This window comes from Sminthopsis crassicaudata, chromosome 6 (genome assembly GCF_048593235.1).
Source record: "Sminthopsis crassicaudata isolate SCR6 chromosome 6, ASM4859323v1, whole genome shotgun sequence".
Lineage (NCBI taxonomy): Eukaryota > Metazoa > Chordata > Mammalia > Dasyuromorphia > Dasyuridae > Sminthopsis > Sminthopsis crassicaudata.
In genome coordinates, this window is record NC_133622.1 from 102,650,117 (window position 1) to 102,674,854 (window position 24,738).

Here is a 24,738-nt window from a genome sequence, read left to right on the forward strand (position 1 = left end):
GCAAACCACCCCAGTATCCTTGTCTCACAGAAATAAGTGATCTTACAGATGAGGTAGTAAGCAGCAGAGAGGGAACTAGAACTTCTTACTCTTTCATATTCTTCTTATTAAATCCAAACCCACAAAGCAATGAGCCAAGTGCCATTTGGCCTAGTTCTTGTTGTTTAGCCCTTTTTCAGTTGTGTCTGATTCTCCATGAACCAATTTGGGATTTTCCTGTCAAAGATATTTGTAAAGATCCTGTCATCTCTTCAATTATAATCCTTCTCTGGAAGGAGAGCTCTTTTCTGTAAAATCTTTTCCTCTGTAAGCAGGTTTCTTGGGAAGCTTCTGGAGCCTCCAGTCAGACTCTCTCCTTCCAGAGTGCCATCCCAACTCTGTCCCAGAGTAGACTACTCTCCTTGCCCTCCTGCCCTCTTCTTTTATCCTAGCAGAGATTGTAGTGAGAACTCAATGGGGCTTGTGAGAAAATACTTCAACCAATGAACTTGCTCCTTTCAAAGATTGTGTAAACTCCTTTTCAGAAGTTCAAAGGTGTAAACTCCCCCTAAAGGCCGGAACTAAAGATGTGAATTCTGAGCTAGAGAATTGTTTAGACAACCTGAGTTCTCACCTTGTAATCCTAACAGATATTGAATCAGTTTGTCATTTCCTTCTCCAGCTCATTTTACAGATGAGAAAATAGAGGCAAACAGGTCATGTGACTTATCCAGCATCTCATACTTAGTGTCTAAGGCCATATTTGAACTCAGGAAGATGAGTCTTCCTCACTCTAGGCCTGGAAATCTATCCAGTGCATCTCCCGACTGCCCCTTGGCTTAATCAGGGCCTTTGTAAAATTGGGGTGCCTGATTCCCAAAGCAAAGTGCTTATAATCTCTCTGAGGCAAAATAAGGGAAGAAGAAATAAATAGAGACAGAGGCAGAGAGACACAGAGAGAAGGGAGAGAAAGAGAAGGAGAAAGGAAGGGAGGGAGAGAGGAGGAAAGAGAGAGATAAATGGGGGCAGAGGGGAGATGAGTGGCAGCAGAAAGGGAAGGAGGAAGAGGGAGACAAATAAAGACAAGAAGAGTGTGAAAGAAATGGAAGGGTAACAGAAGTTTATTTCTCTTAATTCTACTGAATAGGTAGCTAGTTCTTTCCGATTTTCACAGCTCCCCTGACTTTACTCACTGTCATGGGGCCAAAGGGACCAAGCAAGCCCCTCTGCTCATATAGGTTCTTCAGCAGAAGGCTAGTATTTTTATTCTTTCTTATCTCTTGGCAGTTAAAATCCTTCATATTCTGCCATATCCAACCTATTTTTCCCGGCTCATTTCATATTATTCTCTTCAAATGCACTGTCTCAGCAAAACTGACCTACTTGTTACTCCCTGTGGACAAGAGTCTCCTTCTCCCATCCAATCCTTTCCATGGGCTGTACACCATTTGCTTAAATGCAGTTTCTCTTCACCTTCATGGTTTAGAATCCTGAGTTTTAGTCAAGGTTTAATTCATATCACCTTTATTAAGAGGCCTTTCCTAATTCTGCTACCTCCCATTTTGTATTTACTTTCTATATGTGTTGTTTTTATTGCTTTTGTTTTTGTTTTTGTTTTTTTCATGTATATGTTACTTTACCTCATAGAATGTAAACTCCTTGAGGGCAGGGATTATTTTGATTTTGTCTTTAAATCTTTAAATTCTTACCACCTAGCACATTTTCTGAGTATAGGAGACAAGCATTTTGAATAAATGAATAAATAACTGAATAAATGATTCTAATTCACATTCTTATCAACTGGTTGACTTGGAGTAATTCCCAACTTTCATTTTTCTTCTCTACAAAATAGAGATGCCAATATTTGCCATTCATACCTCATGGGGGGGGAATAATTTACAAATCTTTATATCAATATAAATTATTGTGAATATTATTTGTTAATGCAGATAGTTTGCCATCACCTAAATCTTGCATAGTGCTTTTCCCATTTTAGGCACTTAATAAAAGGCTTGTTGGATTTTTTTATTTGTTCCATAAAACTATAAATAATCTTAGTCAGAAGTTTAGTGCCAGCAGAATATTTGCTCTTGTGAAATCTATCATTTTCTTCTTTTATCTCTCTCAGTCTCTCTCTCTTTCTGTTTCTCTCTCTCTGTCTCTGTCTCTCTGTCTCTCTGTCTCTCTCACACACACACCACACACACACACACCACACACACACACACACACACACACACACACACACACACACACACACCTTTTTGGAGGGATAAGAATGCATTTTCTAACATTTCTTTCACTGTTTTCCCTCAATGTAATCTGACACGTGATTCCAACATTTTTTTTTTTTTTTTTTTTTTATCTGAACCTGATATAAATACTGGAATATTTTGGGGACTGGGTCATTTGAGGAACAGATGAATGAAGAGATGGAAGCTTATTCTAGATTACTGCTTTTAAAACCATCATGGAAACGCATAAATAGATTAGATGGATATTATGGGATCTTGGCAGGCTGATGAATTAATGGGTCTTATTTACACTTTGCCCTAAAGGTCTACAGTCAAGGAACACTCCCTTAGGCTCAGCTGCTTTTGAATTCTCCAGTGCCTTTTCTCATCTATTCTTAGGATAGAGATGATGACCTTCCCTCTCTACTGAACACTTCACTGCCGTTATTCATACTTTTGCAAGCCAAAGATTAGATTATTATATTTTTTAAAGTAGTGTACTTTTTTATATCTTCATTTTGATTAATTATCTAGATTGGGAAGGCAGGTGAGCTTCTCGCGTTAGAGAAGCCTTTATATGGCATATGGTTCCTTTCTCATTGGTGCATATTTGGCTTTCATTTGAATATTTTTGTAACTAATAAATTAATTGCATTCTTTTTGAGAAAAGTTTTAATGTCCTTTTTTTTTTCTTCTGGAGATAAATCATTTCACATTAAATATTTGGGATATAGTAAGAATTTCTTCTTCTTTTTTTTTTTTTTTTTTTTTTTTGCTAATTTATTTGTTTTCCAATCTTAAAATTTCCCATTTTCCCTTTAATGCCTATAGTCAATTTAACATGTTATGCATGTTATCCTAATTTATATATTTGCTATTCTTAGTAAAAAGCATTTTGGTGTCGTCACTGTATTTTATTATTCCTTTAATTTATTATTGATCTTACTTCAATTTTCTTTTGAAGTTTGCAGAATGTGCCATAATTTGCTTTAGTCTTCTCAACTTCTTTCATTTGACCTTGTTCTGCTTATTTTTGTCTCTACCTATACCTTTCCAAGTAGGCATTAATTTTTGCTTTTCCAATTCAGCTCCTTATTTCTCTACCTTTTTTTTTTTTTTTACCCTATAACTTAAACCTTTTCCTATAAGCATTCCAGATATCTTTTTCCTTGTGTTTTTAATAGGAAGCTTAAAATTCACCCATTTCAGTCATAAAGCCATCCCACAATATAAAAAAAACTCATACATTTCACTCTCATATGCTACCATTTCTCATTTGTAAATTTGCCTTGTCTGCTCCAAAATTTTTCAGAAATCAGTAACGGCCTCTTGTGTTCAATTGACATTAAAATTCCTCTTCATTAAAGGGAACACTTAGAAATAATTTTTAGTATAGAAAATATGTATATTCTGTTAATCAAGTTAAATGGCAATAAATCATAAATATTGGCCTATAAAACAAGACATAAATTGCTAGTAGCTAAAGTCATAAGTTTCTGTAATAGTGTTTACAAGGAACATTATCTCCACCTAAATCTTTCATCTTATTTATGTGTCAGATAAACTACACTAGTTTTCTGTTTTGTGTTTATTATTTTGTATAAACTTTTTCAACTGATAGTAAAAAAGCAAAGGATGATCTTTTCATGAGAGCATTCAAGTAATTCCCACATGGTGGTAGGACTCATGTTGCAGAAGAGAATGAAAAATGAAAACAATTAGTACATTTAACTAGTGAGCTTTTAAAATTACTTAAAATATAGATTTTGAAAATCCATTTTTCAGATTTTAGTCATTTTAGTGTATTTATTATATAGCTATTAAATAAATGCAGTCATTGGAAAAAGCTTAAAGATAGTCCTTTCATTTAAAGATTATTTTCCAAAATATTATTTTTAAGACATCTGCATGGAACTGTAATTAGGAAAAAAGGAGATTAGAAGAGATGAAGTTTCCATATTATAGTAAGAGTGAACCATAGTCTACCTCCCCTAACAACCTTGGTTTATGTAGATTATCAGGTTTACAGTGGATTATATGTTTAATTTGAGTATTTGTGGCTACTTAGTTTTTCAGTGTTTCCTTGAAGAGAAAAAAAAAATCTTTCTTCTTTTAAAAGGGAAACATGAAACAAATGGTTCTGAAATTTTGTGAACAATTTCATTTGATGAGCCCATCGTCTTCTTTCTTGTGTCCTCAGCATGGTACCTTGTACACAGAAGCTTAATAAAAATTTTAGAATGAATGGCAGACTGTATATAACAATTCATTCCAAAAGCATGCACTAAGTCCATAGTGTGTGCAAAGCTTTATGCTATCAAGCTTTCAGAGAAAACTCAAACAAAATTAATTAAAAATTCTTCACAAGAAACCTTAGAAAATAATGAATTTCTTTGCTTTTGTCACAAAATATGAACTCCAACATTAAACAATATTTGTATTTTGAAAATAAGCAACTACTGTAATATGTTTCAAGTTCTGTGCTATGCATCTATTTGTGATTGGTAAACTAGATTGTTTATAAGGAATTGGCCAAATTAACCAGACAACTAGATAGCGTCTGATTTCTAAAGCAACATTCCTTCAGTGCTGTATGTAAACTATGAACAAAATGCTCCCTATCCTTGCTTATGACAGTGTCATCATCATCAAAATACTTCATCAATTTATTTAAACAGCCTGCATTTTCCAACCTTCTCATTCTTAGAGTGGTGCTGCAGTAGATAACCCAGAAAACTGCCTTTTGAAGTCGTATTGAATTCATTGACTTGTCTGAGAAGCATATCGCTCCTTGCAAACATTATAGTGTAGATTAAATCTTTGAAGAGTTTGAACTCTGTGTAATAATGAAATTCCTGATGCAAAGGACTTTTTATTATTATGAAGAAGAGCTGCAAATCCTTGAAGACTTTTCTTTAAGATCAAATTGTTTTTTTCTTTGATGGTAGAACAGTGTTTTCGATTTCTCATGGCACTTTGGATAGCTTTCAAGAATAATGAAAACCTCAGGTGTTTGGTGACAAAGACCTTTACAATTTGCACTAACACAGGATTTTCTACCAACACTGGGATCCCTATTTCACTACTCAGTTCTTAGAAGCTCAATTTGCATTTCTTTATAAGCCATGTTAAAAAAAAAAAAAGAATAGAAGTTGAAACCTTTAATTATGATAATATAATTTTACATTATCATGTTATAGAAGTAAGTGTTTATTTCATTTTCCAGATTGGAAAACTATGTAGTAGAAAGAAAACCTTTTCTATTCATAGATTGAAAGAAATTAAATCATAATATTGAAATGTTGTCTGAGAAAAATTATTTCTATCCCTAGTGTCTCCAATGTTTCCATTAGAAAAGTCAAAAACATAAACAGGGGAGGGAATAATCCTTCACTCTTCTCAGGGTGTCAAATTTTAAAACATAGGAATGCCAGTTAAGTGTGTGTATGTGATACAATGCACACTATTTTAAAATCTACATTAGCTCAAGAAATGACTTAAAAAAAAAAAAAAAAAACTTCAAATCCCACAACATCTATCACTTTTCAGCCTTGACTTGCATTTGATTAGTCAATTAAATACTCCTTGAGGATCATTTATTAGATTTATGTATCTCTTTTCTTCTGGAAAGCTTAATGCTATCTTAGACTGATGGTTAATTAGTTTGCTTGAAATCAAATATGTTTATAAAACTCTAATGGATAAATAAGTCAGAAGCAACCTTTGTTTGAACCAAACAAATGTGAACAAATTTGAACAAAAAGAGTGAAAGAATGGATTGATAATAAGCTACTGTGTCTAGGCATTGTCATTTTAATTATCCAATACAAACGGATTTACTGTGCCCATAACATTTGAAGAAAATGGGGGAAGTTCAAAACGACCTTAATGTGTCAGGAGAGCCAAAAACCAAGAAAAATGGCGGCACCTAGAAAAGCTATTAGGAGGATTTAAAAAAGAAAACAATATGTTAAGAAAAAATAAAATTAAAGTTTGATACTGTAATGGGTAGGGAGTGATTGGTGGAGTAGGAAGACTATCAGCACAAATTGAAGAGGAATTTAATAACCCAGATGGAAATGTTAGCAAGTGTTACTCATACCTAATGGAATTCAATAGCAGAAATAAAAAATCACATGAAAAAGAATCCATTTTTTAAAAAATAATTAATTATTGACAGACAATATACATCGCAGGGTGAGGGATCTCTTAAGAAGTTCTGGAAGTCAGGAAGACTTTTTCTGAGTTAAAATCTAGTCTGGACACTTAAGCTGGATGATCCTTGGTAAGTCACTCACTCCTGTTTGCCTCAGTTTTCTCATTTGTAAAATGAGTTGAAGAAGGAAATGGCAAATCACTTCAGATTTTTGACCAATAAAATCCCTAAAAGGGGTCACAAAGAATCAGACATGACCAAAAACGACTGGACAGCTATAGCTTGGGGGAGTGTTCGTTTTGTATAAGGAGGTGTGAAGGTCTATGCAAAAAGTGGGCTCTGGAATTCTGAACTGATTCTTACCAGAATTGTTTTTCTATCACTGGCTGACCATAGCTACTTCAGGGGAAAAAATGAAATTTGGTAAAGTGAAGAGGAAAAGAGAAATTAGAGACAGCTCCTTGAATGCATGTTTGGAAAAATGGGAAAAAGTACTATAGATATTTGATTGAGAAGAAAATTGAACTATTCTATTTTTAGATGAAGTCAAGACATTTGAATAAAAGTGACAGAGATAAGGACCCAGATTCAGCAAAGAAGACCAGGTGGCAAAGTAGATTGGGAAGTAATTTGTTCAGAGGAGATTACTGAATTATGTAAATAGAAAAGAAATCCAGACTCATACAGACATACAAACTATTGAAAAAGAGAAGAAGGTTGAGGATGGAACCTTCAAGGGCACTTGTAGCAAAATAAGCAAAGTGATAAAGAATAAAGGCGGGGAAGTCCTGCAGGTCAGCAAGCATGCCCCACACTAACATCAGTAGTTGATTCTGTGGAAATATATTAGTAAAAAACATTAGGGCAGGAGGCTGTCAGTGGTATAGGAGCTATACTAAAAAAATAAAAAATAAAAAAAAAAATGCTTCTGAGCTCCTTGAGATTACTGACTTTTCTTTGCCTTTATGTTTATCCTCAGCCCTTAGCACAGTACCTGGCCCATAGTAGTTGCTTAATAAAAATGTTTGTTGACTGATGATGTCAGTGACCAGTCTGTAAAATAATGAAGATTTTAAAGTAGGGGATTATTACAAAACAGAAGTAACTGTGCACGGAATTTGCATGGACATAACATTTTAATTGGCCCTAACATGAACATTATATATCTTAGACTTTTGTAAACTATTGCACTTTGTACTTATTGCTTTGGATCTCCAAATGCCAGACAAGGAGAAGTATTAAGAGTGTCATGGATATATGCATGTTCCTTGCAATTTCTCTTGGCGTATTCAGTAGACCCCTTTCTAGCAATGGAGCGTTAGTGGCACGGGCATTGGAGACTTCAGTGATATGAAGAAGAGAGAGCGTGGACCAATAATGTAGAATTTGAGATTCTGAGTTAGTGCATGAGTTTGTAGGAAGTCTGGAGCTCAGAACCACAGAGAGTTGGGGTTGCCTCTAAGATGAGCTTGGATTTAGGAAGTAGGGGAGAATGAAAACTGGGGACTGGTAGCAGATTTCCTCAGTCTATGTGCCTGGTGTTGTGATGTAGAATGTGTACATCTCCTAGTGCCAAACTGTCCTATCCCACTCCTTCTTTGAGTATTGCCATATTTAAATAGCAAGCTTAAAACTCTCACGTCTGGTGTCCAGACCAAACATCATTAAAATAAATGCAGAATTTGTCAGCAACATTAAAAGTACTATCAAATTTTTGGAAAAAAAAAGTATTGAAATATATTCATCACCTTCATTGCCAAATATACCACTTCCCCTGTCTTATAGAAAGTTCTTTCTTGTAAGAAAGAATTCTAAAAGCCAAATGTAAAAACTTATATTCCTCCCTGCCAAAGAGTTGTAGCCTAGCTCTCTTGAGAACAAGGGTTTTAAGCTGCTATGACCTGTATCACTGGAGTGTCTATACTAAGTAAATAGCATTAGTGTTATGACTATTTGGGAGTTGGGGTCTACCAGATTGCCTAGAGAGGGGTTAACCTGCCACTGTCTTAAATGAAGCAGAACAACATTCCCATACAGATAAGTGGTAAGATTGGCTTGTGAGTAACCCCCGTACTTTTATCCTGGGTAACATGGGAAGACAAAGTCTTGGGAGAAAGGAAAGAAGGAAGAGAGGGAGAGAGAAAGAAAGGAATTTTTTTAAAAAAAGAGAGCAAAATCAGATCAGCAAATTGACTGAACACAAAAGCTAAGTCTGACAATATTTGCAGTATTCATTTCCATAGTCCCTAGCCTCTTCAGAGAAGGGGGAAAAAGTCCATTAAATCAATTTTTAAACCAGATTTAATTTGGGAGAGTTGAAACCTTGGAGAGACAACTTAGACTTCTGGGTTATAAGATGCATACTGGGGAGTTGCTGTGTGAGGGAGGGGGGGTACAGACCAGGGCTAATAGGTTAAGGAGCAGTTTACTTGGGATGAGGCCATTTCCTATTTCAACAGATTATTTTTGCTATGTGCTTAATGTATTTATTTCTTTTTGCTGAAGAAGTAGATATATTGTTAGCACCCTATAAATTTTGGTTCCCTAGGAAAAAAAACCCCAATGGCCCCATTCTAGTTATTTCACTGCTGACTGCCACAGTTCAGATCCCCAAAAGGATGTACCTAGATGATATATTCAGAGATGAAATAGAAGTGGAGACACAATTAGAATGTGAGTCCATAACATTGTGGATATACCATTAGGGAGGAAAGAGACAAGGATTTATTAAGAGCCTACTATATGTTAGGTCCTGGGCTAAGTATTTTGCAGATATTACCTCTTAGCACAAAAGCCTATACTTTGAACAAGAGTTTGTCTATCTGCAGCTCTTGTTTAGAAAACAAACCTATAAAAAACTTAAGGTTTCTTGAGGAATGGGAAGGTGACAAATTTGTGAATGGAGATGACACTAAACAAAACCATAACTAAGAATTATTTCACTTGAGGTAAAAAACAATTGGTCAAGAAGTGGGAGAGCTAAGTCATATTTAAAAATGTTTTAAATCACAACTGATTAGATAAATGCATTTTAAAACAACTCTGAAAGATCACCCAATACTTAGATTAAATAACATGACAGAAGAAGAAAATGACAAATGCTTCAAGGGATGTGGGAAAATTAGGACAGTAATGCAATATTGGTGGAATTGGGAACTGTCCAACTTTTCTGGAGAAAAATTTGGAGCTCTTCATAAAGGGCCATAGAATGTATATGCGTTGACCCAACAATGTCATTATTAAGTGCATATTCTAAAGAGATTGAGGAAAATGTAAAATAATGTGTCAGCCCAAATGTAGGTAGATAGGTAGGTAGATAGATAGATAGATAGATAGATAGATAGATAGATAGATGGATGGATAGATGGATATTTCAACTCTTTTTGTGGTAGCAAAGAATTGGAAATTGAGGAGATGCCCATAAATTGAGAAACAAATTGTAGATTATATGATTGTGATGGGAAGATGTATATGATTTGGTGCAGAGTGAAGTGAGCAGAAAAGATTATTGTACCTAGTAACAGCAATGGAATAAGGATAATCAAATATGACAGATTTAGCTACTCTGATCGAAAGCAATTCTGAAGGATTTATATTGCTGTCTACCTCCAGTGAGAGAACTGATGAACTCTTTAAGTACAAATTGAAATATTTTTTTCATTTTTTCTTCTTTTTTCTTGCAACATGGCTAATAACATGTTTTGCATGATTTCACATATATAATTTACATTGTAATGCTTGTCTACTCAATGGGAAGGATATGGGTTGGAGGGAAGGAAAAAAATTAGAACTCAAAGCCCACCACAGTTCATCTTTAGAGCTGAAAGAAGTATTCTGAGGTCTGAAAAATCTTTACCATGGGTGACATTTATTTACCTTTCTTAGTGACATTTGATCTTAAGCTAAAATTTCTGATTCATGAAATTGTAAGCATCAGATATAACAGATTAGACATGCAACTCTCATTCCCATTAGCAGAAGCTGTGAATATGCTCCAACTGACACAGATCTTTTTGTACTGAAATGTTCATAAAAATTAAGAACTTTAAGGGATCTGAGCTCCCTGAAGGAAAACAAACCTCCAAAGTACAAAACAAACTGTTATTAATTTCCTCCTGCTTTTTTGTGATTTAAACAATTTAAACACATAGTTAATTTAAAGGAATTTGTGGTCTTTATTATTTATTAAGTCCCCATTATAGGCCAAGCATTTAAGTGCTGATGGAATGAAGACAAAAATGAAATAAAACAAAAATTAACTGCCTTCAAGGAGCTCACATTTTATCAGAGGATGAATACGGATGCATATTAGTAAATATGAAGTAAATACAGAACACTTTGGGGAAGGAGGAAAGAATAGCTGGAGAATCAGGGAAAACCTTGTATCTGAGCTGAGTTCTGAAAGAAACTAGAAATTCTAGAGAAATTAAGGAGAGAGAGTTAGCATTTCTGTGTTTTTCTTAATATTTTGGAAACGGAAGTATATTGCTTAGGTTGTCTCTTTGTTGTATTTCTCTCTCACTGTGTGATTTCTCCATATCCTTTTCTAAAGTACATTTCCTTATGATACATTAGGATAGAGATAAGAATAGGAAGCTCCAAAATGAATTAACTCCCTTTACCAATGGAGGTTGACTCTTTTTATCCAATGCATTGACTTGGGCAGAGCTTCTTTTTTTATTTTTATTAAGTTTATAATTATAATTTTTTGACAATACATATGCATTTTTTATAATTTTTATAACATTATCCCTTGTATTCATTTTTCCAAATTTTCCCCTCCTTCCCCTAGACGACAGGCAATCCCATGCATATTAAATGAGTTACAGTATAACCTAAATACAATATATGTGTGTAAATCCAATTTTCTTGTTGCACGTTAAGAATTGGATTCCGAAGGTATAAGTAACCTGGGTAGAAAGACAGTAGTGCTAATAGTTTACATTCAGTTCCCAGTGTTCCTTCTCTGGGTGTAGCTGTTTCTTGGGCAGGGCTTCTTAATTGAAGAACTGTGAACTAAAAAAAAGAAAAAGAAAATGCCTTGATAATTTTATTTCAGGGGGCAGCTAGATGGTGCAGTGGATAGAGCACCAGCCCTAAAATCAGGAGGACCTGAGTTCAAATCTAGTCTCAGATACTTAACACGTCTAACTGTGTGACCCTGGGCAAGTCACTTAACCCCAATTGCCTCAGCAAAAATAATAAGTAAATAAAATCCTTCAAAAAAAGATAATTTTATTTCAGCATAGTTAATTTTTTGACCTTATGTATTTTCTTTTATATTTTGAAAATATTGTGAGAAAGGATCCACAAGGCTTCATTAGACTAACAAGGAGGCACAGAATACTTTTTAAATAGTTAAGAACCCATTGCAAAGAATTATCCAGAGCCCTGAAAGATTAAGCTTGAAGGCATACAGCCAGTATGTATGAGAAATGAGACTTGTGCTCAAGCCTCACTGAAAACCAGGCTAGCCTTCTTTCTCTGTATTACAGTTTTCTTTTTTCTTTTTTTTTTCTATTTTTCAGATCCATGCCATCATTGGTAATGTAATGCAGCTTATTTATACCCACCATAGAATTTTCCATTGCCTGTCAGGTCACTTGCAATTGCATTAGTATAAAAGTTAGTGTAAAAAATATGTTGACTATGTATGAACATTGGTATTTTTTTCTTCCAGAGGCAAGTGCAGATTGAATGTTGAAGAGAGTTTGTAATAAGTGGGACTGATGAGCCCACAGAAGGAATGAAGTATGGATGTAAAGGAACGCAGACCTTATTGCTCCTTGACAAAGAGCAGACGAGAAAAGGAACAACGGCGTTACACAAATTCTTCAGCCGACAATGAGGAGTGCAGGGTGCCTACCCAGAAGTCTTACAGTTCCAGTGAAACCCTGAAAGCTTTTGATCATGATTCCTCTCGGCTGCTCTATGGGAACAGGGTAAAGGATTTGGTTCACAGAGAAGCCGACGAGTATACCAGGCAAGGTAGGTAGCTTCTCCTACATAGTAACAAGGCACACTAGAATGTTAGTCAATTATATGTATTTTTCTGAAATTTCTTTTTGCCCTGGACAAGTATTTTCATCCTTTTTCTGATAAGTTCTTGAAAAAAAATATCCGCTGATGTGATTTTTTCCCTTGAGAGCACTAGATACAATACATCAGATTAAAAAAAAAAATCAAAAAGTCATCTGTGAGCTATAGATTCACAGATATGCATTTCATAGCCTTCCGAAACCTTTGTTAGTGTGGAGGCAATGGCTATGTCATTGACCAAAGTGAGTGAAACTCAGAGTTTCATGTATACATTTTTCAGGAATGGAACTCTCTCAGTAGTTCTAGGGACTTTTTAAAATGTCAGTAACTGGTAGAAAAGTTGTTGGAGCCTCTTTGTCTCCAAATGGGGACTCCATACCTGATGAATATATGTATTAAATTGTTGGTAGCTGAGACCTGACTCCTAAGTAGTCAACAAACAAGAAAGAAAAAAAGAAAGAAACCCTTCTCTTTTCAATCAATAAGTTTTTGTTAAGTACTAATTAGGTCCAAAACATTTTATACTGAACTCTGGAGACATCAGAAATAAACACAAAACTATTTTTCCCCTCAAGTGGCTTGCATTATATCAAAAATAGAAACTATGAATATATATAATATAAGAATATACAAAATGCATGTAAGATAAATAGAATTTGGTGAGAGATCACAAGAAACAGGGGAGAGAATTAAGAAATGCCTTATATGCCTTAAACATTGAAGAAAGAAAGTGATCCACCAAATGAAAGAAAAGTCCACTCTTTGCATCTTTCACCTATTAAAGTGATGCTAAGAACATATACATTGATAAAGTGGATCAGCACTATGTTCATCTATCAAGTACCAAATTCTGTAGCATCAGACAGTGGAATGAAGGAAGTTCTTGCATAAGGTCCTTGTTTGTCTCCCTGGAAGTTATATTCAAAAATCATCCATGAAAATTCAGCTTTTTAAAAAAAAATAAATTTGCTTTTCTTTTTATAGAACTGTATTTATTTTTGCATTGTACTTCCCTGTATTTGTTAAGACTTCCATAACTTTGTTCCATCTTACATAAAATAGTCTTCCCTTCACTTTGTCTAAATTTTTACTTTTTTCACTTTTTAATTGAGGCTGTAAATGTACATCCTCCAAGATACCAGCTGCAAGCTTTGAAATGTCTATGACTGTTGACATGGTCATCTTCTCCACTTAGATACTTCTCCATACCTTAGTACATACAATAGATAACCTTCAGAAACTAATTGGATATGATAGCCCCTGAGATCCTGTCCAGGTCTGAATTGACAAACTTATTAGGACTTTAATGGATAACTCTCTAACACTTGAAAATAGAGCTAATTTTTCCTTATTGATAGTTATTCAAGTTTTTTTTTTTAATCTAACACCAAGCATGAGGTAGCCAAAAAAGAAAAAGAAAAAACATTTGGAAAATTTCCTAGAAAAATGAGTGAAAAAAATGAAAGGTGTTACCCTTAAATTAGTATTTACAAGCTTATTTTATATATTTAAATATGCCTTTTTATTTATTTATATTAATAAATAAAATATTATTTATTAAGCTCATTTATATATACTTATAAGCATTCATTTAAAATAAGTTAAAACAATTCTATAAGCCTTTTCCCTACTGATATACCATAATTACTTTTATAAATGTTTCCTTGAAATCTTCTTTTGTCAAAAAATATTTGATATTCTCATGAGAACTATATGTCTACATAATGGCTTATGAGTTATTGGTGATACTATTTATTATAAAAAATAAAAACATTTTAAGATTTTATTTGACCCTTTTTGTGGGGTATATAGAAAAGAAATGGAGAAAGGTGCCCTTGGTAGAAGAGAAAAATCCAATGGGATCTAGCCTTTAATTAAATTGTGCCTTTTAAACAGAGCAGTCCCTCCCTCTACAACATTGTGCTCTAAACTTGTCACAATTCAGGTCGGGAGCCCACTGCCAAACACTGGTTATTTCAAAAGAAAGAATTAGGGTGGGTAGGTGGAAATACATAGATTTTGGGCCCAGCATACAATTTCACTTTTCTATAGCAAAAAATAACTGTGTTTATGCCATCTGAGAAGCAACGACACAGGGAACATTGGGAGAAAGAAGTTCTAAGCATACAGCACATGTGGTAGTAGAATTACAAAATTTGGAAGGCCCAGCTCCACCCCAAGCAAGCATTCAACTTTGGCAGAGAATGGTGCTTAGAGGGGTTAAAAATAGAGAACTGAAATGTTTACCTCCTGGGCAGTGTTAATACAACCCAGGCTCTTTATGATGACATAGCGATACCATCTGTAGAAATTCTAGGCTTCAAACCCCCCTTATGGGACCAAGCGGTACTATTATCCATTTTGTATGAGCCAAAGCTTGGTGGTTCTTAGGGTGTTCTTAGAGAAGGGGAATTAAACAAGGAAACTAGGGGTGGGAGGGGAGGGGAGGGAAGGAAGCAGCAACAGCCCAGGAAAAGAAAGTTGGAAAATAGCAGAGCTGAAGGAATTAGAGGGAAAAGGAACTAGCACTCCCCCAAAATATTAATAAATTCAGCTGCTTTAATTGGAAAAAAAAAAAACATAATTTCTAGAAAATACAGACAAACCCAAATACATCCAAAGGGGGAAATGGGCAACCCAAAAGTGGTAATTGCTCTTTGACTTTATGAAGCAAGTGAAAGGGATTTTAGTTAGATTTCTGGGGAATGTGTCACTACATCATAAAAACCAATAAATAGCATGTGTAACACCTTTGCTGTTGATCTAAAAAGACAGACCAAGGACTGAATGAATTCCTTTCTTACTCTTAGGGTAGTCAAATTAATACTTAAAAAAAAAGCAGTCTGGGAATGCTTATAACTATATATTCTATTAAGCAATGAAGTAAGTCTCAGAAACTTAGTCCGACACCTTCACAGACACTCATTTCTCCCTGGGTCGCATGTTGTTCTGTGCACCTTCTTGCATTCAGTGATGTTGTTTTCTTTTCTTTTTTTTTTTTTCTTCACTTTCTGATGTTATGACTAGGATAGGAAGTATGTAGAAGGGCAATGGAGAAGTATATGTAAAAGACTATATATTTGCAACACTCAACAAACTTTGTAAAAAAAAATCTCAGTCTTTTATTTTATGAGAGTATTTTCTAATTTTCTGAGTCAAATTCCCCCCTATTGTGCTATCAGACTAATTATACATCGGACAACATGTGTTTATTGCCACTGTTACCATATATACTTTAGAATTTCAAGGATCCTTGATTTCATTGCTCCATTGACATATAGTGCAACCTCTCCATGCCTTACTAAGCAGTCATTTGGAATTACTGAGGCTGAAAAAGTATCATTTGATGGCCCAGCCACCATATACATAATAAAAATCAAATACCAGTATTAGTCAAGGAATAATAAAAAAAAACACACAGCTATAATAGCTAGTTAGGTCTTCAGCCCTGCTTTCTATCTTTTCCTCCCTATTTAATCTTTGGCTTTGGAAATATGATAAAAAAAAAATGCTACTTATTTTTAAAACTGAGAATATAGTATGACATTCAGTCACTTATATTCACATTTCTTGTAATTAACCAAAGCAAAACTCTCCAAATCCTTACTCTTCTGGTTATTACTTGAGGAACCTTGGACAAACCCATTTATTTCTCTTGCCCTCATATTCATCATCTGTAATATGAGATATTTGGATTCACTGATGTCTATGGTTCCTTCTTAGCTCTATGTCCATGAGGTCCCTCCCTGCTCATAGTTCCCATACACATATATGTATATACATATACATATATATGCATGTATATGTTTTATGTTCATGCATATCTACACACATGTAGGCTATATATGTTTTTAAATCCTCAGTCCTTAGTATAAAATGATAACTTGAGGTTTTTTATTTCATTTTTTTATTTTGTGCATATTTATATTGATAGCCTTGTCTTAAAACTAAAAAGATTCTTTAGTTTTTAATTTGATTTAGTTTAATTCAATAAATAGCTATTATCTATCTATCTATCTATCTATCTGCTGTGTATAAGATACTACTGTTAGCTATTGGAGACTTGTGAAGAGAAAATATATTTGTGTGAATGTGTATATATACACACATACACACATATATAAACAAACATACAGATAGACTTTGCCTGTCAGGAGCTAACAATTTAGATGGGTAGATCAAGTTCACAAGTAAGCATAGAATATGATAGTGGAACAGAAGTGATAAATACTGTGAGATTTCCAAGGAGAATGAGAAAACATTTAGGTGGAGACTTTGAATGATTTTAGGATTTCTCATGGGTTGGATAGATTTTGCATCCTGGGCACCCCATTTTAGAAAGAACATTGCTGAATTATACCCAGAAAAGGATAATCAGGATTACAAAGCCTGGAGGCAACTGAGTAGGAAGGATAGTTTTCTTCCAGTATCTGCAGAATTTACATATGAAAATGGGATTTCACTTGCCCCATGGTACCATAGAAGACAAAATTGAGAACAATGGAGAATGTTTTAGGAGGACAGAAGTAGAATCAATGTAAGGAATAACTTCCTGTCAATTAGCCTCTCCAAACTGGAGTAGAAAGTAGTGAATTCCCACTCTTTAAGGGCAAGCAAAGTTTGATTAACTATTTGTCAGAATGTATTCTACAGACAGTTATAGAGGCAGAAGTTGCAATAGATGCCATTTGAGATCCTTTGATTGATTTTGATCCTTCAGTAGGACTGAAGCAACTCATTCTAGGAACTCAATCTAGGGAATTGAGTGAGTAAAGTAACAAATATAGGAAAGGGAGGCTTAATTTATTTAACAGCAAGCAATCCACTTTAGCTGGAAGCATAGCCAATAGCATTCATATAGCACTATGAAGTTTACAAAGCACTTTAAAAATTTTATCTCCATGAAACCAACAAGACCCACTAAGATAGATGCTGTTGTTATCTACATTTTACTGATTAGGAAATTAAGGCTGAGAGAGGTTAAATAGCTTGCCCAGGGACACACAAACTAGCAAATGTCTGAGGCAGTCTTTCCCAATCAGATTTTCCTGATTACAAGTCCAACACTTAAGATACTATGCCATTTAGCTGCCTGGAGTATGTGAAAAGAAGTCACCTAATTCTAGAAAGGTTGTTGGTGATGCTAAGTGAAATACATAGAATCAAAAGAATATTGTACATAGCAACAAGATTATATGATGAGCAATTGTGATGATAGACATGGTTCTTTTCAACAATGAGATGATTCAGGCCAATTTCAATAGACTTGTGATGGAGAGAGTCATCTGCATCCAGAGAGAGGACTAGGGGATCTGAATGAGGTTATAACATAGTATTTTCACCTTTGTTGTTGTTGTTGTTGTTGTTGTTTGCTTAATTGTGTTTTTTTCCTCTCATTTTTCCCCTTTTTGCTATGATTTTTTCTTGTGCAGCATGATAAATGTGGAAATAGGTATAAAAGAACTGCACATGTTTAATTTTTATTGTATTATTTGCTCTTTAGGAGAGGGGGTGGGGGAAAGAGAGGAAGAAAAAATTTGGAACACAAGGTTTTGCAAGGGTGAATGTAGAAAACTATCTTTGCATGTATTTTCAAAAATAAAAAGCTATTATTAAAAAAGAAAGGTTGTTGGGCATTTTGAGATAAAGAAAAGGTCTATCCTGACCTCCCTAATTATATAAGTATGGGTAAGTCATTCATCTCTCTGAAATGCAATTTCTCATATACAGAATGGGAGACTAATACTTCTACAATCTAATTTTGAAAGTTGTTATAAGAAAAGCTTTCTGTAAAAGTTAAAGAAAAAGTTATATAGATGTATATATATATATATACATATCTATATATATATAGATATGCATATATAGGGATAGATGGATGGATGAATAGGTGGGTGGATGGATTGATAGACAGATGGATAGATAGTAGAATGGATGGATAAAAGGAAGTTGTTATTGTTGAATTTTCCCCTGACTACCATCCTTTTTGTCGGAACATGAAAAAGTAAGTGGAAGGGAGAGAATAGGCATTAATTAACCACCTTAAATGTGTAAGAGTTTGTTCTAATAAGCACTTTACAAATATTATCTCATTTGATAATGATAAATGAAAGAGGAATAACAAATACTCCTATAAATTGAACCTATCACTTTACTAAACAACTACTCTCTAAGCATGAATTATGAAGTAACTTAGGAAATTAGAAATTCTCTTCTGCCTGCTCCCTATATAGCACCCTGCTATTTTTTTATTAAAAAATAAATAAGATGATAAACAACTAGGCACCAAGGCCACAGTATAGTGCTTCTAACATTCTAGCCACTGGTGATCTTTTCTCAAGGTGTAGTTGTCCTCTCTTGGTTAAAATGTATCTGTATTCTACTTTTATGGTTTTTTTTAAATAATTAGGCACACCTCTCCCCTCTTCCTTACATAGGTGAGTTTTAGAATATAGAATGTCACATCATATTTGTTCAATTAAGTTGGTTAGTTTTGCTGAACTTTTTCCCCTCTGTATTTTTTTTCCTTAAAGGATAGTTTTTTTGGGAGGGAGAATGTGCAGAAATTGATATCAGGAAATGTAGGTGATATAAAAACCAAAAATAACAGGAAAAAAAATATTCTGATATAAAATCATAAGAAACTATAGAACTTCCTTCTCACCATGTTTAAGTCCAAAATATAATCTGGCTAGAGGGAATTACAAAATATTATAGAATAATTGGGAAGATAATTTATCACTTAGCTAATGCTCATAATAATGATTGATATGAATGTGGCATTGACCGTATGGTAATATCTAGACTGGCAAGAAACTTGTGTCCTATAGAAAAGACATGGTATTTTCTTTGTATTTGTTATGTCTGTGGCCTGCAATGAAATGCTTAAACTCTAAAAACAGAAATGTAATCATCATGCTCAGTCCAAATTTATTCAAGAGCACCCACCAGGAATTTCTACCTTGCTGCTGTCTACACTTGCAGTATGGATGAATACTGTTAAGTTGGCTGCCAAGAATTTATAGAAGGTGAGGAAGACTAATTATCACGAGTGAATGGAAGTTTCTTTAGAAATCTGTATGAAGTCAGTAAGCATTTATTATATGCCTGTTAAATATTGGCCACTATGATACGTGCTGGGGATAAATTTTTTTTACATCTTCAAAGAGCTAACAGTATGATGAGAAAAAACATTAAATTGTTATTTACAAAACAAAATATTCACAGGTCAAATTAAACATAATCTCAAGAAAACGGTGCTACTTTTTTTTAAGGGTGTTACTATTAAGGAAGACTATTAAAAGTTTTTGTGGAAGGTAGGATTTTATCTGAATTGTGAAAGTAGAAGTAAGGAGGAAGATTATTCAAGGCATAAAGGATAGCTAATGAAAATGAGTAGAATATATTTGATCACTCTAAGTAGTTTCTTTAAGGAGTCTTAGTTGGCCTGTTGGCCAGTGGGTGGAGGTACCAAATCTTATAGCTGTTCTAGAAAGTATGTTAGCTACTATCATTCCAATCTTTTTTTTTTTTTTTTTTAGGTGAAAAAAACTCTCCATCCCAGAAATCTGTTTTTTCTCAAAATGATGCCTGTGCATAGCAAGAACCCAAGAACAATCTTGCTATTGATAAACCACATGCTTACAATATAATTCTAAATGTTGTAACAGCCCTAAAAATAGAGACTGATCTTATACGGTCTCATTGTTTTAAATGGAAATAGAGCAACCAGAAAATGAACATTTCCCTGGGATTAGGAATCCTTTCTTTCCCTCTAACTACTATTAGATTCCAAATGGAAATTGAATAATGTGACATTTTATCCTACTTTACAGTAATGCTTTCCAGAGTTATTACTTAAATTGATTTTTTTAAAAAATCTCTTTTTAAACAAACTTTTATATTTTTAGATTTTGGACAAATACCTGATATATTTGGAAGCTGTAAAAGATGTAAAGCTGAGTTGACAACAGTTATGGGAATGCATTGCTTTTTGGCAGTAGCATTTGGGTTCAAATCTGTCCCTCTTCAATCCATTTGTGTGACTTCCTGGCTAACTCTTTTATTTGATGTTTTAGTCTTTGAGAAGCTACCTGTGAGTAAGAAGCAATGCATTGTATCTGGAGGATTTCTAAATTCCTCTATTCTAGTTCTCTTTGATATTTAAAGAAAATAGTAATCAAATATCAATCTAAATTCTCAGATACTAAGTTGTCTTTGATATTTGAAGAAAACTTGTCCTCACAGAGTCTTAGATTTATTTTTAATCTAAGAAATGTTTGGATAAAATCATTTAGATACACACAGAGAGACAGAGACAGAGAGAGAAAGAATAAGTTTTTCCTACCTTCCTTCCCATAATATGGGCATTGCCTGCAGATGTTATGAAGGCATCTGAGTCTTTAAATTCAACAAGGCACATTGACCATAGGGATGAATTTTGAAAATAATCGATGTAGAGAAATATCAGTTTTCTTCATACAAAAAAAAAAAATGAAGTCTGAGAAGAAGAAATATCTGTTTCCTGGATCTCTTGGAAACACCTCCAGAATTCCAAAGTAATTAACATTATCCTGTTAACCAGTCTGGACACTGTGGCCCTTATGTTTTCATAAGAGCCTATTTGCTCTGCTAACACTCAGCTTTGAAAAACAGGAATTCATGTTTCAAACTGGATAAAATGGACCATTTATTGCTTTTGCTTCCATCTAGAAAGAGAGTCAATTTGGAATGATGGATAGAGTTTCAGACTTGCCTTGAGAAGACCTGGGTTAGATTCCTGCCTCAGATATTTATTAGCCATGGTAGCTCTAGGGAAGTTACTTCATCTTTCCAAGCCTTGGTTTGCTCATTTAGAAAGTGGGATAATAACAGCACCTATTGTACCTCACATGTTATTATGAGGATCAAATGAGATAATATAGAATAATCTCTAAATATGTAAATTTTTTGCAAACCTTAGACTATATAAATTAGCTATGGGATGTTAAATTAAAAGGTAAATATGAACCTTTAGGAAAACAATTTTCCCTTTTTTGTAATGACAAAAAATATATTAAACGATTATTTTATCTGACATAATCAAGAGAAGATTGGGCCATGAGTTTAGGAAGATCTGTATTCAAGTGGCTCCTTTGACACTGGCTAGTTAATCTCTAAATTTTTCGGTGCCTCAGGAAATCCTCTAGGGTTAGATGTTACATAAGGATCTACATTGTGCAAACAAAAAAAATGCCAAAATGAATTCTGATAATGGGAATGATTTCCCCCAAAGCAATGAAATCATAGTCTTGTGTATTCACAAGCATTCACTTTCTTTTATCTACCAATAAACATAGAGTGTTGTTCTATTTGTCAGTAAAAAAAAAAAAAAAAAAAAGAGAGTTTAAGGCCTTTGATCTTGATTAGACTTCCACAAAGGTAATGAAGGTAAACATGGTTTTTTCTAGTATAGACAGACATAATATGTGGTTTTCTAAGTCAGTATATACTCACAACAATCCTTCTGGCCCCATTTCTATTTAAGTCTAACACTACTGACCTAGAACAAATTTAAGTGATTTCCCCAAGGTCATACACTCAGTGACAGCCAGGTAGTGCAATGGAGAAAGTACTGGGGCTGAGATCAGACTGGGTCTCAGATACTTTCTAGTTGTGTGATCCTATGTGTGGACCCTAAGTCATTTTTGCCTCTGTTTTCTTATTTGTAAAATGAAGTGGAGAAAAAAATGGAGAATCATTCTAATATCTTTGTCAAAAAAAAATCCCAAATGTGGTCATAAAGAGTCAGACATACATGAACAGCAACAATATATTATCAGGTATTATCACATAAGGGACTTGAATTCATGTCTTCCTGGCTCCAGATGTGACTCTTCATCCAGTATAACAGACTGATTTTTGTAGACAGATAAAGATCATATATATGTCTGTGTGTGTGTGTGTGTGTGTGTGTGTGTGTGCACGTGCAAACGCGTGCACCTGTGCACTTTTATGTGAGCATCTGTATTACAGCCACATTTTACTCGGGAGTCTCTGAGGCTCCTACACTCTGAATTTTGATTTTGCAACAAGAAGAAGAGGCTACATTTGAATTCTTAGGAAGACTCTGAAGATCACCTGGCAGGTTAAGATAGCAGAAAATGAAGTCTTATGTGATAGATACATAGCAAATTCATTTTCCCACTTGTACTTAAAGTGCGTTGGTTGGTTGTTGTCTTTGGTTCTCAAGGAGGACCACAATGATATTATTATGTTACAGCGTGTCTGACTGTGGCTGATCGACCAATATGAGCTCCGAGTGTTCTGCCACAAGTCGGATACAAATAGTCCCTATGAATCTTTTGGGGCTTCACGTGTTTCCTTTGCTCACTTCTGCTTTGCTCATAGAGCACAGCATCTTCTCTGATGAGGGCATTCCATGCTGGGCGGTCCTGTGCCCATGTCTCCCATGTCATACAATCGATTCTAAAGTTCTTAAGAGACACCTTGAGAGTGTCCTTGGACACTTTCTGACCATCCTGTGAGTGCTTGCCCTGAGTGAGTTCTCCATGAAATAATTATTTTGGCAAGCATACATTTGTCATTCAAACAATGAAACCAGCCCAATAGAAGTTGTGCACTCTGCAGTGGTTGGCAGTTTAGTCCGAGAAAGGACCTCAAGTGTCTGGTATCTCTTATCCTGCCAGGGGATCTTCAGAATCTCCCTAAGATAATTTAAATAGAAGACTTTCTTCTTGTTGCAAAATCTTTCCAAGTCCAGGACCAGGCCTCAGAGGCACCTGAGAAAAATGAGTCTAGTACAAATACACAAAAGTTCACATGCACACACATACATACATACACACAAATAAAAGTTTAAATCCAATTAATCCTTTTCCAGTTTTTTCTGTCTCCATATTAACCCAGATTCTTTTCTTTGGTTTTATCTCCTTTCAAAACACTCATGATAATTCTCCCATTCATTTTAGAAAATGATCATGAAACACACATTGGTTTTAAGCCCTGAACTAAGAATGAGGAGACTTGGGTTGTAGGGTTAGCTTTCACACATATTAAATGTATGATTTTGGATAAATCTCTTTACCTTCAGTTTCCTTATCTATAAAATGGAATCAATAAAGATCCTGCCCATTTCATAGAGTTTGTTAAGATCAAACGAGATAATAAACATAAAAACAGTTTTTAAACTGTAAAATATAATTTTGGAGTCAATTGTAGCATAGTGTGAAAAGAGAGCTAACCTAGAAATCCACAAAATCTGGTTTCATTTTGCCTCTGACTCAAAATGGTCTAGGGCTAGCCTCATAATGTTTTCGTGTCATGTTGATTCTAAAAAATTCTAAGTTGCAGAAGAAGTGTTGAGTTACATTGCAGAAGGAAAGTTTGCCCAAAGAAGCCAATTTTTTTTAGTCTAAATTTTTTATAAAGGATCATACAGAATAGGAGGACAAGGATGAGAAGGAGTAAGTGGTGGTAATAGCAGTAGCAGCAGCAAAAGCAATAATAATTATAACAATGGCATTAATATTTATGTAGTATCTACAATTTACCATGCACTATACAAGTGCTTTACCAATATAATCTCATTTGAATCTTGCAATAGTCCTGGGAGATAGATGCTATTTTGAGGCAAACATATTAATTAACTTGCTAAGATCACACAGGTAGGAAATATCTGAAACAGGATTTGCACTTCTGGATTCCAGTCACAGAACTCTATTGCATTGTCACTGCTGCAGAAATAGTAGTAAGAACCTGGATGCTTAGGAAAATCTAGCTGCAAGTTAGAAATGTGTATGTATATGTGTGTGTTGTCGTTGTTGTTGTTGTTGTTGTTTTGTTGATTTTTTTTAATCCTTCTGGAGTAAGATCCTATTCCTCTTGGAAGTGAAGGTAATAATTGCCACATCATCACCTTGAAACCATGATAAAAATCTTCCTTTATAAACAACTTCAAATTGCACACGTTTAACATATATTAGATTACTTGCCATCTAAGAAGAGGGTAGAGGGAAGGGAGGGAGAAAAAAATTTGGAACACAAAGTTTTGCAAAGGTGAATGCTGAAAACTATCTTAGTATATATTTTGAAAATAAAAAGTTAAAAAAAACTTCAACTATATGTAAACTAAACAATAACTACTCACTGAATAAAGAAATCTTTCCTCTAGGAAACTAAGTGATACAGTGATTAAAACACAGGACTTGGAATCAAGAAGAACTGAGTTTAAATCTTGCCTGATCTTTCCTAGATCTTTGAATGTGGACAAAATCACTTAACTTGTGCCTTGGTTTCCTCACCAGTAAAAATGTACATAATAATAGCACA

General features: G+C 34.4%; 1 protein-coding gene across 15 annotated transcripts in view; it reads left to right on the plus strand.

Annotated features, from left to right (window-relative positions):
• TENM3 (teneurin transmembrane protein 3) overlaps positions 1–24,738 on the plus strand; it is a 3,351,339-nt gene that overhangs the window by 2,763,483 nt on the left and 563,118 nt on the right. For all 15 annotated transcript variants that reach the window (XM_074276236.1, XM_074276245.1, XM_074276241.1 and 12 more), the window contains one exon: positions 12,050–12,357. In XM_074276236.1, coding sequence (XP_074132337.1) covers positions 12,123–12,357 — 235 coding nt within the window. In that variant the 5' untranslated portion in view covers positions 12,050–12,122. The remainder of the gene's footprint in view (positions 1–12,049; positions 12,358–24,738) is intronic.